The sequence below is a fragment of the Podarcis raffonei genome, chromosome 2, assembly GCF_027172205.1.
Source record: "Podarcis raffonei isolate rPodRaf1 chromosome 2, rPodRaf1.pri, whole genome shotgun sequence".
In the NCBI taxonomy this organism is placed as follows: domain Eukaryota; kingdom Metazoa; phylum Chordata; class Lepidosauria; order Squamata; family Lacertidae; genus Podarcis; species Podarcis raffonei.
The window spans coordinates 92,331,004-92,346,352 of record NC_070603.1 but is presented as its reverse complement, the minus strand read 5'-3'; the positions used below and the strand labels follow the sequence as shown (position 1 = coordinate 92,346,352).

Genomic DNA, 15,349 nt, shown 5'->3' with positions numbered 1-15,349 from the left:
TGCTAGCACAGCCAGGAATCTGAGAGGTGCGTTTCCAAGCATCAGATAACATGAATTCAGCAGGCCTGTCACTTAGAAGCATTTAGGACTGCCAACTCCCATACCGACCCCTGCTCGTCCAAAGATCAAACTAGGGAGTTGCAAGCAGATGGCACACTCCAAAAGAATGACAGTTGTGTAAAAGGGGGGAAGGGACGACCCTCGGCACCCTTATTGGACGTGGCATCTCTTCCTTTGCAGTATAAATCACTCTTGAGATATGTACTCTGCTCTCTGGACTGTCAGCACATGTTCTTTCCACTGGATCAGAGTAGCTCTCATTGTCACCCTTCTCTATACATTTCAGTCCTGCCTTGCCCATCAAGCATGGCGGCTTCTTCCAAAGATATCCCTCCCTCTCAATGCTTTCTCCATTGCATCAGCACATCCTTCACTTTGCTGGGACTTGGACCTTTATAGCACCACAGGGGAAGGGAGGAGAATAACATGCACCTCTTCAGATGCTTCACACACCTGAAACTTGATATATAAAGAGGCGCTGCTGGAAGCATTGGTTTACAGCATCTCTGGCAGCTAAGCTGTGTGAAGCAGGTCATTGGAGGCTATGGACCAGGGTTAGCTGGCTTTCTGTGTGTGAATTCATTTCACATGTGAAGAAACACAGCCGCACACTTGAAAGGCTGCACCTTCACGATTAAATGCTTCCTCCAACCATCTCGTCTGTGGGTTTTTCTTTTCTAAACCTGTTCAGCACCGAAGGTGTGTTGAAGTCATCGTCACTTGCATCGTGCCCAGTGAACGGGAAGCAGAAATGGATTTCCCGCACCTGCTGATCACCTGTTACAGGTAGGCTGGCCAGATGCTAAAGAGGATCAAGCTGCTGCACTTTTAATAGTAGTAGTGCTCCAGAGGAAATCTCAGCAGGAGTAGCTTGCAGGACCAGCTGCACCTGCTGAAATGCCCTCCTCTGCACAACTGTCAAGGATACAGGAGGCCTCTCCTCTTGCTCTCTTACAAACAACTGCTTTCAGAGGCTTGACTTACCCATTTCCCATGCGGGTTGTCCATGTCCCTTGTACATCCCGTGCTGCTGCCTTTAGCTCCTTGTTTTCAGGAGGCTACAGGGCAAAATAACTGGGCTAAACTTGAAAATGTAAAGAAAATGAGGGTACTTTTCATCATATGTGGTGGCCATGTAAGACGATAAAAGACTTCTGGGAAATGATATATAATGAAATGGGGGGGGAAAGTTGAAAATAACTTTTCCTAAGAAACCAGGAGCTTTTCTTGTAGGTTTTATAGGACTAGAGATCCTGAAGGACCAGACGAAACTATTTATGTATGTGACCATGGCTGCGTGGACTCTTTTAGCCCAGAAATGGAAAGGTGGTACAACTCTGACCAAAGAAGAGTGGCAGACAAAATTGATGAACTATGCCGAGATGGCAGAACTTACAGGAAGATTTAGAAACCAGGAAGAGGAGGTCTTTAATAAAGAATGGGGAAAGTTTATAATTTATTTGAAAAGCTATTGTAAACAATTACATACATTGGTAGGATTGACAGAAAACTTGTAGTAAAAAATTGAACTATGGATTGACAAAGGATCTATAAAAATAGAGTTATGATAGAGATGCAGAGGGGGAAATCATTACATTAAGAGGGAAGTCAGAAGGGATTATATGTTTATGTATTCAATTCATTTGTTTATGTAAAATAGAAAATGCAAAAATAAAATTTATATTTAAAAATGAAAATATGTAATGTTTGTGGATTTAATTAAGCTCACACCCACTTCCCTTTCTCCCCTCAGTTAGGGACATAGGAAGCTGCCTTATAGAAAGTGAGACCACTGGTCCATCTAACTCAGTATTGTCTATTCTGACTGACAGTCAGAATCTTTCCAAGCCCTACCTCAAATTGCCAGAGATTGAACCTGGCAACTTATGCAATACAAAGCAGATGTTCTGCCAACTGAGCTATGACCCTTCCCCCAAATTCAAGCACCTAGCAGCATGTTGGTCTAGATCAACCACGTCAGATAAATAATAATAATCCTGCTCCTCTTGCTTTCATTGAATCACAATGTTTGTTCCTGCTTCCTTTGTGGAATTTTTATTGCTGCTTAGTTTTATTGATATTGGGCCAGATTCAACAAAGGGCTCCCGCTAGCAGCAGTTTACTCAAGGACTTCTACTGGCACAATGGGGCTTTCCTCCTCTCCCCCTGCATCTCATAGACCTACCTCAAATTGGCTGGGTGTGTGTGTTGGGGAGACCCCCAGAACAGCACTCAGTGGGAGGAGAGAGGCAATTGTTCCATCAAGTAAATTGCTTGCACTGACAATATTCCCCCCATTGTTTACTTGAAACCAACTTAATGATGCTTTCTGCTTTTTAATACTTAGTTCTAGGTTTGTTTTAGGTTGGTAAAAGGTAAAGGTAAAGGGACCCCTGACCATTAGGTTCAGTTGTGGCCGACTCTGGGGTTGTGGCGCTCATCTCGCTTTATTGGCCGAGGGAGCCGGCATACAGCTTCTGGGTCATGTGGCCAGCATGATTGAGCTGCTTCTGGTGAACCAGAGCAGCGCACGGAAACGCCGTTTATCTTCCCGCTGGAGCGGTACCTATTTATCTACTTGCACTTTGACGTGCTTTCAAACTGCTAGGTTGGCAGGAGCAGGGACCAAGCAATGGGAGCTTACCCCGTTGCAGGGATTCAAACCGCCAACCTTCTGATTGGCAAGTCCTAGGCTCTGTGGTTTAACCCACAGCGCCACCCGCATCCCTTTTTTAGGTTGGTAGCTCAGGTAATTCTTTTTAGGATGTTTAGAACTTCTTTTTAAGTATAGGAAGCTCCCTGGGATTATTCTTTGAAACTGAAAATAGAGCAAAAGCATTCTAAATAAATGAATGAAAATAATATCCAGCAATCTCACAAAGAGGGTAAGCCATATGCAGGATGTAACAATGTTCTCTCTGAAGGATTCACAACCTTAGCAAGGCTACATTCTATATGATTTATTTTTCCAATGTGATTTGTGGGTGCACACATGACCAGAGTACCATGGGATGAAATTAAGAGACAAACCCTTGATTCTGACCCTTTTATTGACTGTTCTTAATGGTATATTTGTGTATGATTTTGTATTCCTTTTAATATGCCTCGTTAATGAGGCTTTTACTTAAAAGCAAGTTATAAAACTTATTATTATTATTATTATTGATAATGATGGGTGGAAATTTTGAGAAACTGGACTGCTGAGGCTATTTGCTCACTTTCATCCTACAGCCATCAGCATCCACTCTGCTTTCTGATGTATTCCATGACATCAGTCTCTGTTGCCCTTTCCTCATGCCCCGATTGCCACAAGTAATTCCATCCAGAGTTTCAATCTTTATTCCCCAGTCCTTGACCGACAAAAATGAAAAGAGAAAGGGGGGGGGGGAGAAAATTCCAAATTCTGCAAAACATACCCACTCAAGATTTTGCAACCACATTAAAGCATGTTATGCAAACATCCCTAATTTGCATATATAAAAACACACTGGGTTTTTGCAACTGCACTATGAGGAATTTTTGTGTAGAGTCCTGACCTCCTCCAACTTTTTGTCTGTGGTTGCCAAGTAAAAGCCTGTATCTTTCAGAACTGAGTAGCAGCTGAATGCTGGTTCATGCAGGACACTGAGAGACATCAACATGCGCTTAAGACAGACAACTTCTGTCGCTCACACAGTGTATCTATATGGATGCCAAACCTGTTAATTACAGCTCTGTTGGTCCTACAGTTGATGCATATCTGTAAAAGACAACCCACCTACCCACATGTTCACAAATGTGATCACATCTTCCAGCCATTCCTGCTGCATGCTAACATGCTCCCTAACAGCTGCACATTTGGCCTCAGCGCAAAGGGGCTGCACATGTCTGCACATGCCTACATGTAGGGGTATGCAACTCTGAGCCTGGAAAAACACACAGAACTGAAACAGATAGTGGGAAAGAAAATCATTCTCCTCATTCTCTCTTCCAGCTCTATGTACTTTCCAGGGGTTGGAAAGGTAACCTCTTGCCGCTTCATGATGAAGAGGCCAGAGAGCCGGGGCGAGGCTGTCTCCGATGCTTCTTAGGCAGCAGTGTCATTACACCCATTGGTGACCCCGGGGTAATACTTCAGTTGTATTTTTCACATTTTGAGATTAATCCTCTCTCGCCATCCTCTCTTAATATCTCTCGGCCCATTTCTAGCATGGCATTTGCTGACCTTTGGCTGCAGCAGGTTGATTCCGTTAAGGAGTCACGAAAACCTTTGACAAATCATCTGCGCTGAATTTCTATTATCTTATCTAGCAAATGTACCTTCCATCTACTGACCAGATGTCACCTTGTTAAACACACTTTTGAAAAACATCCCAGCCTCTGAAAGGCAAAATGATTTCCTCGTTGAAATTATACCCATTTGCAAGGTGTGGCTATACTTAACTTCCTTTTCTAAGAGCTATTAGATCCTCAGAGGAAACTAGCAGAAGAAACTCTGCTTCTACCTGAACTATGCTGCTGTTTTTTGTTTTCATGGACCCCTCCAATATAATTCAGGCTTGCTGGCTCTCCCACTTTGAACATCACTCTCCTGATTTTTAAGGTGGCCTGCCTCTCGACAGCTTTATGGTCTGCTTGGCCTTGATTTTGTTTCTCCTAATGATGTGCTGCAAAATAGTTATTGTGTTAAGCATTTGTTTCTTAAGCAATGTGACAGGCAATCCCATCAATCTGAGCTTGCCACAGTATCAAAACAAATTGCATCGCAAGCTCCTCTGCATGCTAAAATAAGACATGTAAATGATCAACTGCTAGATCAAAGCCAGTTCCTTGCCTGACCTCAGCTCCTATGCAGGTTACTTAATGAAGGCAAATTTTGCTGCAAGTGCAAAACGTAACCGTGTTTACCTTTCACCAACATGTTTAACCTTTACCAGCATGCTAAGGCAAACGTATCTAACTACAGCTATTTTTGATCCTCTCTGTTGAGTGTTTCAGAGGTGGACCTGAGACTCAAGCGACACAAGCTTGAGCTGAAAACAAGAAATCTGGAAGCTGTGCTGCCAATCGACTACAGTGGTACCTTGGTTAAGTACTTAATTCGTTCCAGAGGTCCATTCTTAACCTGAAACTGTTCTTAACCCGAAGCACCACTTTAGCTAATGGGGCCTCCTGCTGCTGCCGCGCCGCCAGAACACGATTTCTGTTCTCATCCTGAAGCAAAGTTCTTAACCTGAAGCACTATTTCTGGGTTAGCGGAGTCTGTAACCTGAAGCGTATGTAACCCGAGGTACCACTGTATATGCACAAGAAATTGCTTCATTCTTAGGTCTTAGATTTTTTTAAATTTTTCTTGTTGCTATTTGTGGTTTCAATCCTATTTTATTGTACCCTGCCCTGGGTTCGCTTTTGAGGTGAAGGACAGGCAGACGCACACATACACACCCTACGCATTTCCCTGGCTTTTCTTCCCCTGCCCCGAATGCTGCATGAACTCAGTCAACCACTGACGTGGCAGCCCCATTGCACGGCCAGAACACATTCCTTCCCCATGCTGTGGTTTAGTCACACCAGTAGCATCTCCTTCACTCTCATCGCTAACCCCTCCTTCACCCCATTGACTTCAATGGAAACAAAAGTCCCTTGGCAGGATGCGGCAACCTCTGGGGGTTTCCATTGAAGTCAATGGGGTGAAGGAGGGGTTAGTCTGCAGGGCATGTGTAGCAGTAGACTTCCCTCGTGCATCTGGTGAAGTGGCTTTTGAATACCGGCTAAAGGCAAAGAGTTGCAAAGGGACAGAGGGAAAGACTGAGGTGGCCTGGTCTGGCAAAGTTTCACATGGGAATATGCCTTCTGTCAGATCAGACGGCTTGTCATTTAACCCAGTAGTGTATACTCAAGACTGGCAGTGGTTCTCCAGGGTCTCAGCTGAAGGTCTTTTCCATTATCCTCTACTACAGGGCTGAGGGCCCTTGGGCCCTTCAGGCCTCTCTGTCTGCCCTCAGCGCTCTCCCCAGGCCGCACCCGTGTCGCTCCAGGTGTTTTTGCCTTGCTGAAATGAACTCTGCCTCTTGCCTGTCTGAGCAGAACATAGAGAGAAATGTGTGAGTCTCTGTGGAAAGTAACCTACTGTATAAAGGTAACATTTACATGCATTGCTCTGTCCACTTTTGCTGCTGGCCATTGTCATGTGGCCTTCAGCAGGTCACTCAGAAAGGAATTTGGCCCTCAGGATGGAAGGTTTCTCCACCCCTGTGTTACACGTTATGAAACCCTCAGCTACTAGATTAAAGCTAAATGCAAACTTTTTATTCTTATTACAGGAGCCAAACAAACTAAGAACAGATGTAGCATGGCCCGCCTCTGTTCCTGCTGGAGAGCTGCCATAATCTCAGCCTCGGGGAGCCAGCCTCATTCAGTGAGAGGCAAAGGTTTCTGCTGCAGCGGACCCAGGGTCCTCCTGCCTCAGGCGTCTGCTTGGCTTGCTGCTTGTGGGAATGTTTGAGACAAAGCATGCCAAGGGAGAAGGATTCCTCCTGCTGCAGTTTACAGGTGTCCTTGCCTCCACCCAGGGTTACTCCCTCCAGTATGAATAAGTTAAACGTGCATCAAAGTCAGGTGCAGCCAGCTTGATCTGCCTTCAGTGCAGCTGCCTGCACACCAGACTTTTAAAGCGCCTGACTTCCCCTGAAGAATCCTGGGACCTGGAGTTTACCCTGACACAAAGAGGGAACGCTGCAGTTCCCAGCACCCTTAACAAACTACAGTTCCCAGGATTCTTGGGGAAGGGAGTTATGCACTTTAAATGTATGTGTGCATCTTGCATCTCTGAACCTGCATCATAAAACTGGTAATAAATGACTTCTCTCTCTCTCTCTCTCTCTCTCTCTCTCTCTCTCTCTCTCACACACACACACACACAAATTCGTGCAAGTGGCCCACTGAGACAGGTATTTATTTTTTATTTATTAAATTTGTACACTGCCCTTCATCTGCAGATGTCAGGGTGGTTCACAACATAAAAACATAAAAACAAAATGGGGGGGAGGGGGCGAGCCCTGCCACTGCTATCCCACGGCATCTGCTGCCTGGGGCAACTGACTCACTTTGGCTAATGGCAGGGCCAGCCAGCCCCACTCACAGCTCCTACCAGTTTCAGCTTGCCTGTGGGGACTCAGAAGCAGGGTGACTCAGACTGGGTCTGCAGTAAGGAGAGGGCAGTTAACTTGTTTGTGCCATCACATTCTAAGAAACAAAAGCCACACACTTAACCTAACAAGGACTTTGGCCCTCAAACTTCTTCATTCTCACGGCAAGCCTGAGAGGTAAATCATTACGAGCTTTATTTTCCTCTTTAAAGGGGAAATTGAGAGATGAAGCAACGCAGCTCAGCTTCTATGTATGTTGACTCAGAAGTAAGTTCCACGAAGTTAAGGGGGACTTTTTCAACAGCAAAGGTGTACAGGGTTATAGATTTCTTTCATCTGACTTGATAGCGGCGCTAAGTGACCAGTCAGGGTCCCAGCTATACTGCCCCTTGAAGCATTCATTTCATTTAATGGCATCTATAACAGTAAGCTTGTGGAGGGTTTGGTTTGGGGGATTCTCAGGTCAATTCTGTACTGAATGATACTTGCTCTCAGGCAATAGACACTAGACAAGCAGAAGGAAGGACTTCACTTTCTGGAACCATCTGCACCACCATCTTAATATAAGCTCCTTTGGGATTATCAATAATGTAGCTGAATTTTCCTAAACTGAATTCAACCCTTATGTTTCTATAAAGGTGGGATTCCTCTGGGAGAAGGGCCTTTCCACAGCAGCACTATCTGCACGTTTCTTGAAGGCTTGAAAAAATTCACCAGGAACAAATGGATGTTTGTCTTAAATTTTGCACCTAAAGCACACTGTAGGACCTCTCAACACATTGTTGCTTCTGCCTTTCTTCAAATAGCCCATCAAGAAAAAGTACAAGCTAGTCCTGTATCAACTCTGCATTTATACAGTGGTACCTCGGGTTACATACGCTTCAGGTTACAGACTCCGCTAACCCAGAAATAGTACCTCGGGTTAAGAACTTTGCTTCAGGATGAGAACAGAAATCGTGCTCCTGTGGCACGGCAGCAGGAGGAGGCCCCATTAGCTAAAGTGGTGCTTCAGGTTAAGAACAGTTTCAGGTTAAGAACGGACCTCCGGAACGAATTAAGTTCTTAACCAGAGGTACCACTGTATTGGGCGAAGTGGTGGAGGCACATGTAAAAAAATGGTATCTCAAATGAGAGGGGACTTTGCTGTTGCTCACTGTTATAAATGCTATTAAACAGAATTAGTCATTCAACGGGAGGTACAAGCAGCTCACCATTTGGCCACTTAGTACCAAATTAGATAGGATGAAGGAGATCCATAATAGGCTTTCTTATCTCTTTAATGTAAAAAGCAGCCATAGGGTGCACAAATTCAGGCTCGGCCTGTGCTGCTTGGTTACAATGATTTAGCCCTTCCCTTTTATGCTATTTAACCTAATGGAAATAACACACACCCACTGCAACTACAATTCGCTCTGTTAGGGAAAATATTTAGTGTATCTTTAGGTACCTGTAACCTGGGCGGATCAGAGACTTTGTGTTCCTGAAGATCACACCGGCTCAAGAGAAAACCTCATTATTAAGATTCGAGTCATGGCACAACCCTGGAAAATGTTCCTAATGCCAAGACTCAATCCTGGGATCTATATGAAGCAACGTCAAACATGGGCAGAGCCCAGCCTGCCCACCAGTGGCACCACACACAAACACATATATTTGGGGTCAATGGGGAAAGCATAGCTACCAAGCAGATGTGAGCCTTGGACCTTTCTTAGAACTAAAATGCATATGTTCTCTCTCTCTCGATCTGAACCAGGGCCCATTGCACTGCACAGCCCGGCTGTTCCTTATTTTGTGTAAGTTTCACCTTGCAGCGCTAAATGGAGCCAAGGCAGGAAAGTGCAGGGCTGCGCTTCCCAACCTGCGCCAGGACTCTCCAGGGCGCAGCCCTAAGATAGGCTTTTCGTACCGGGGGCTCGGGCTCGGGGGAAGGTCCCGATCAAGGAAGTTTTTGAGCATGTGCGAAGTGCCTTGTGGGTCGGCGCTCAGCCACCCCACTAGGGAACATCTGATACCTTGCCCCTCTCCTCCTCCGCCTCCTCGCCCCATCATGTGCGGGGATAGCCTGGCTTCCCTCACCCGCCTCCTTCTCCTCTCTGCGCGCGCGCGCGCGCGTGCACCCAAGCCGCCAGCAGGAGAGGAGCCAGGCCGGGTGGGGAGAGAGAGAGAGAGAGAGCGGGATCACCCTATCACGTTTTGTCGGCGGCGGCGGCGGCTTCGCCTGCTTGTGTGGCCGGGAGCGGCGAGGGCGGGGGCCCGGGGAGAGGCTGAAGCGTTGTCCAACACGTGAGGCTCATGTGATGGAGGGGAAGGCAGGTCTGTCCCTCCCTCCGGTAGCAGCCAGACGTGCCCGGAGTCACAGGGTAGAACACGTAGCTCCAGTCCACCCACTCGCTCACATTTAACCCAGCCTGCAGCCTTCCAATTACTCCTCAGCTCGCCAGCTCCCGCGCGACCCGGTGCAGACGCCCAGCGCTGCCAAGTGGAAAGAGGACATGAGCAACTAAGAGCAGCAGCAGCAGCCGCCGCCGCTAGCTGATCTCCTGCGCTCTTCCGGCGCCGCTTCTTTTGTGGGTGCCAGGCGCGCACCGTTTGCCGGAGGTGGCGCGTCCCGGCTCAGTCACTGGATCGGCGTTGACACGAAGCAGTGCGCCTGCCAGCCAGCTAACTAACTAGCTTGCCAGCCTCCACCTTACTTCCAGGATAGAACTTGGGTTGTGGGGGGAAAAAGAAATCAAGCCGGTTTAAATGGAAAGGATCCCCAGCGCTCAGCCTCCTCCTCCTCCACCACCTTGCCTGGGCAAGCTGGCAGCTCTGGAGGGCAGCGAAATGTCAGGGTAAGTGCCGCTACGGAAGGATATCCCGGGCAGATTTGTTGATAAATGTTTCAAGGCTGCCATCTCAAACGCGCCGACCCGGGATTTTAAGTCCCATGGAAGCCAACGCGGTTTGCTGGCGGGCAGACGTGCCGGGGCTTGCGCTGCGATTCGCTTTCCGAGCCCATCCGGCCGGTCTGGGTCCGCATTAGCAGCCTCCGAATTCCGCCCCACATGGCACCTACGGGCTTCAATAGGTTCTGGGGCTGCGTGTGGAGGGGGAGATGGTTGTCCCCTTGGTTATGAGTGATATAACGTTTTTTCTCCTCTGCAGGTTGGATTTCGCTCATATTTATCAAGTTTACAAGCCCAGAAGAGGGTTAAAAAGGGGTGACGACAGCAAGGTAAATACAAGCATTTTTCTTTCCCTTTCCTTTTTTGTTTGTTGGCATCTTTGGTTTTTGCCCACTTTTGAGATGGTTTAATGCACAGTTTGGGTTCGAATATAAGAAAGTTGTCCTGTGAAATATATATGAAGAAGCTTGGTGGGTTTCTTTTACAAAAAAAAACAACAACACCCAGGTGTGCACAAACGTGTTTTGTTTTGTTTTTTGGAAGAAATATACTTTTTAAGGGTGGGGCAACACTGTTAAGAAGATTTTCTTTTTAAGGAAAAACAGTTTTAGTAGATAAGATTTACTTCCTTGTCATAAGCTAAAATAACCCATTAGTTGTAGCTGTATAAAATACTTTTCTGGGCATGATCAAAATGCATAAATTTTCTGATATAAACTCTGTGGTACTTGGAGGATTTTGCTTCTGCCTTAAGGAAATGTTTCTTCTCTCCCCCCCCCCCCCTTTATGGCTGCACAGCTTTATGTTTTAGAGCCCCTGAGAAAAGGTTGTCTCCATAGCGCTTAAGAATCCCTTTTCATTCGGAGTGATGCAATTGTTTTTCTCCCCTTTTGACTTCCAGGAGACCTATAAGCTGCCCCACAGACTGATAGAGAAGAAAAGACGGGATAGGATTAATGAATGCATTGCCCAGCTGAAAGATCTCTTACCAGAACATCTCAAACTTACAGTAAGTGAAAATCTGGCCACTGCCCAAAATCATCTTCCTTTTGGGGAGCATGTTGGGTTTCATGGATCTTTGTGCAGGTAAAAGTGCCACCTAGAGGTTTTCTGGAGTGCTGCAGATTTAACTGGAGAGGGTTGCATTTCAGGGTTTGGATTGCCACTTCTAGTCTGGTTTTGTTTCCAATGAGATCAGTTTCTCAAGAACTTGCATGCATGGACTGGACCAGATGACACATTGAAATAAACAGGGATTAGATAAAAGATTTTTTTCTGGACTGTACTGGATAGCTTTTAATGTGGATTTGCTAGTGACCCCTTTCCATATTGTTATGTTTTTGCTTTGGATCCCATGGTTTCAGATAGTTGAATTCCCTTTAGGCTAGCCTTCCCCAACCTGGTGCCCATCTAGAAGCTATTGTGCTCCAACTCCCATCACCCCTGACCATTGGTCATACTGGCTGGGGCTCGTGAGAGTTGGAATCCAGCAACATTTGGAGAGCACCAGTTTGGGGAAGGCTGGTTGAGACCACAGCTCCAAGCAACCCGTTCTGTGGTATTAAGGACTGCATTGTTATTTTTTTAAAAAGTGACAGGCAGATTGTCTAAATTATTATTCAGGGTTGTTTGGGAAACCAGTGTTGCCTGCTTCAACTATTTGCTTTGCCCTATTTAGTCACAGGAAAAGAAAAACCTTATGTTGGAATTCCTCGTTTTACAACTGAGGTGCCAGCAGGGCAGATACATAAAACCTGTGTTTATTATGCAGACACACTTTGTTTTGGTGGGGGGGGGGACACAAAATGGCCATAGCCTTTTTTAAAGATAATACTTTTTAGCTTATATAATACATAGCTGTCAGTCAGAATAAAAATGAGTGTCACATCATGCTTAGACCCATTCACATCCTTATCAAGCTCCCTACCCTAAACTGCCCAATCAGTTCTCGGTCTTGTGTTTAGGCTCCTTTTCCCCCCTTTCCAGCCATCCTCTAATGAACCATTTCTCTCCCTTCCTAGACATTAGGACACTTGGAAAAGGCGGTGGTTCTTGAACTTACCTTGAAGCACGTGAAAGCACTAACCAGTCTCATTGAACAACAGCAGCAGCAGATCATTGCCCTCCAAAAAGGTCTACATGCTGGTGAGTGCTCTGTGACTGTGCTGTTGTTACCCTGACCAGGAAAGCTCCTGGAGATTGCAATGACTCTATTCCTCACACTTTTAATACTCTTGCTAATGTCTTCCAAATCCTCTTCAGCTAATTGTGCACGCATCAGAGCAGTCCTATGGATTTCAGTGGAACTGCTCCGGGGGAAGAGGGCTCTAATTCTTCCTTGTGCTATTGAAAGTATATAAAACTTGTCCCTATCCTTTGCCCTTTTCATTCAAAACTAGCTTTATTTGAAATTCGAGCAGGTTGTTGTTGTTGTTTTTTTAAAAAGTTCTGTTGCCAACTGCTGTATCACCTTCATGTCAGGAGGTGGATTTCTGGCAGGGTCAGTTTTTCCCAACATGGTGTTCCAGCAGCCTAGAAGCCTGGAATAGCTTCTGCACCTCTGAGTGATCCCTCCCCCACTTCATTCAGAGCCCTCTTCTCCTGCACAGTGTCATTCTGTGCCTTCTGCTGCCCTTTAACTTCCCCCTAACCAAGTCTTTGCTTCTTCTCCGATAAGCCCTGTCTTCTCCTCCTTTACACTTTCTGCCCCATTTCTATATAGCTTAAATCAGGCATAGGCAAACTCAGCCCTCCAGATGTTTCGGGACTACAACTCCCATCATCCCTAGCTAACAGGACCAGTGGTCAGAGATGATGGGAATTGTAGTCCCAAAACATCTGGAGGGCCAAGTTTGCCTATGCCTGGCTTACAATGTAAAAGTCACACCTCCCTCTGCAAAGTCACAAGGTAGCCATCTGTGGTTGTTGCATCCAGAGTTGCTTACCATGCAAATTACCACTGATATGTGGACAGTTTTTATGCCAGGGATGTGTTGCCTGCGGCCTTCCAGATGTTGGAGGATTTCAGCTTCCGTCATTCCTGGCCACGGTGATAAGACCCCAAACAAGGTCTTCTAGGGCCACAGGCTCCAAATCATGGCTCTGTGCCATTGTGAGCTACCACCAGGAATGGCCAAGCAAGGACCAAACATGTCACTGTGTGTTGGGGGCAGGTCTATGCAGCAAACTGCTCTTGACATTGCAGCTGTAGTGCAGAACGCTACAAGGGGCGAGTGTCATGGGTCTTACTATATCACCTTGTTTGCAGTTAAGTTGACCTGCCCTTGCTGAAGTCTGTAGTGGCTTGGGCACTTCAGGGGCTGTAACATATACTGAAGCTGACCGAAACCTCAAGCGGTTTATTTTCATTCCATGGTTCACCCAACACACTGGAGTCTTGCATGATAAGAACTCGTTTGCTTCCTGTTATGTTTGTTTGCTGTGCTTCAAAGGCTCCTGTTAGACCAACAGAGACATTCCAACGCAGTGGAAGTCTTCCTATCTACTTGAGAGAAGCCTGAATTTCACCCTTGCAGGTTCAAACAGCTACTCAGCTGAAATAAGGTGTCTTTCTCCAGTACTGATCCCAAAATAGGTGGCTTTACAAAGTCTCAGGTTACTACTCTTTCCATGCTGGCCAGAGGGAGTTAGCGGTGCTGAACAGAAGTGCATCTTGCTTTTGAGTAAACATGCATGAACTTGTGCTGTATGGTTGTAATAATGACTGGTTTACCTTTTCGTTTAACTTTTCTGATATATTCAGTTTTTTTTAATCTTTTCCCCTTCTGCTGGTGTTTCCTCAGATGAGCTGCCCCCAAGGAGCCTTGACTCCAGCCAGGAGGTGTTTCGGTCCGGTTTCCAAATGTGTGCCAAAGAAGTGCTGCAGTATGTGGCCAAACACGAGAACAGCAAGGAGCTGAAATCCTCCCAGCTCATCGGCCACCTGCACAGAATGGCCTCCGAGGTTCTTCAGGGTGGAGCCGGCAGAAAGCCTGGTGATGTTGCCCCTAAACTTACGGAACTGAAGGAGAAGTCTGGCGCTCTGACCAAAGCTGCCGAGGCTCATGGGAAAAACTGTGTGCCTGTCATTCAGAGGACTTTCGCCCACTCTAGCGGAGAGCAGAGCGGCAGCGACACAGACACAGACAGTGGATATGGGGGAGAGCTGGAGAAAAGCGACTCCAAATCCGACCAGCAATATTTTAAAAAGGACGCTGAACTCAAATATGCTGTCCAGGAGAGAATCAGCTCTATCAAACAAGAGACTGAGGACCCGCCAGCCAAAAGAACCAGGATGGAAATGTTGGAGGACGAAGATCATTTTGGCAGCGATGTGCTCGGCTCTCCAAGCAGTTTCTTGGGCCCTCATCCTCACCAGCCTCCTCTGTGCCTGCCTTTCTATTTGATTCCACCCTCAGCGACAGCCTACCTGCCTATGCTGGAGAAGTGCTGGTACCCGGCCTCTATGCCTCTCTTGTATCCAGGCCTCCCAGCCTCCACTGCAGCACTTTCGGGGTTAATGAACCCAGATAAGATTTCTTCTCCTTTACTAATGCCTCAGCAACTCCCTTCTCCAGGACCATCCCACTCCCCCATGGACTCTACTGCTCTGCTTCAGGCTTTGAAGCAGATGTCTCCTTTGAATTTGGAAACCAAAGACTAAACCTGGAGTGACTTTTCCTTGAGATTTTTCTCTCTCCCCGCCCCCCCCCCCTTTGCTGGATGAGTTTGTGATTATTTCAGGGTTCCCAGCTCTCTCTCACACACACCCTAAACTGGCTGAACTGAGAAGCACTGAGGGGAGTGGAGAGATCGTTGATCATTTATATGTAGAGAAGCTGAGTCATCCCTTGCTTTGACTGCCCAGAGAATTTAGGAAAGACCTCAGAGATGAACCCAAATTAGTTATGGGAAGGAGATGAACCCAAATTAGTTATGGGAAGGAGAGAGTTCTTGCTGCTTCTCCTCGCCCCTTAAATGTGTTGATGGGTTTTTGTTTGTTTGTTTTCCTTTCTGCCATCTGCAAAGAAAGACCTGTATTGGTTGGCTAGGATTATGTTTCAAAGCTGTGAATGAAACCTAAAAAAATTAGGTGGATTTAGACTCTTGTGAATATTACAAAAAAAGTGGTACTTCTCATGAGGACTTTGCTTAGTAAAAGAGCTGGATTCAAAGAGAGAAGCTTCCCCTCTTCCTGCTGCTGCCAATATTCAAAACCTTTTAACTTAACACTCACAAACACACATTACATATATAACAATTCAAGCATTGGGA

General features: G+C 46.3%; 1 protein-coding gene across 1 annotated transcript; it reads left to right on the top strand.

Annotated features, from left to right (window-relative positions):
* Positions 1 to 9,398: 9,398 nt before the first annotated feature.
* BHLHE40 (basic helix-loop-helix family member e40) lies at positions 9,399 to 14,988 on the top strand. Its single transcript, XM_053378128.1, has 5 exons — positions 9,399 to 10,021; positions 10,335 to 10,404; positions 10,977 to 11,084; positions 12,097 to 12,220; positions 13,879 to 14,988. The coding sequence occupies exons 1-5, from the start codon at positions 9,933 to 9,935 to the stop codon at positions 14,736 to 14,738; spliced, it is 1,251 nt and encodes a 416-aa protein (XP_053234103.1). The 5' UTR covers positions 9,399 to 9,932; the 3' UTR covers positions 14,739 to 14,988.
* Positions 14,989 to 15,349: the final 361 nt, after the last annotated feature.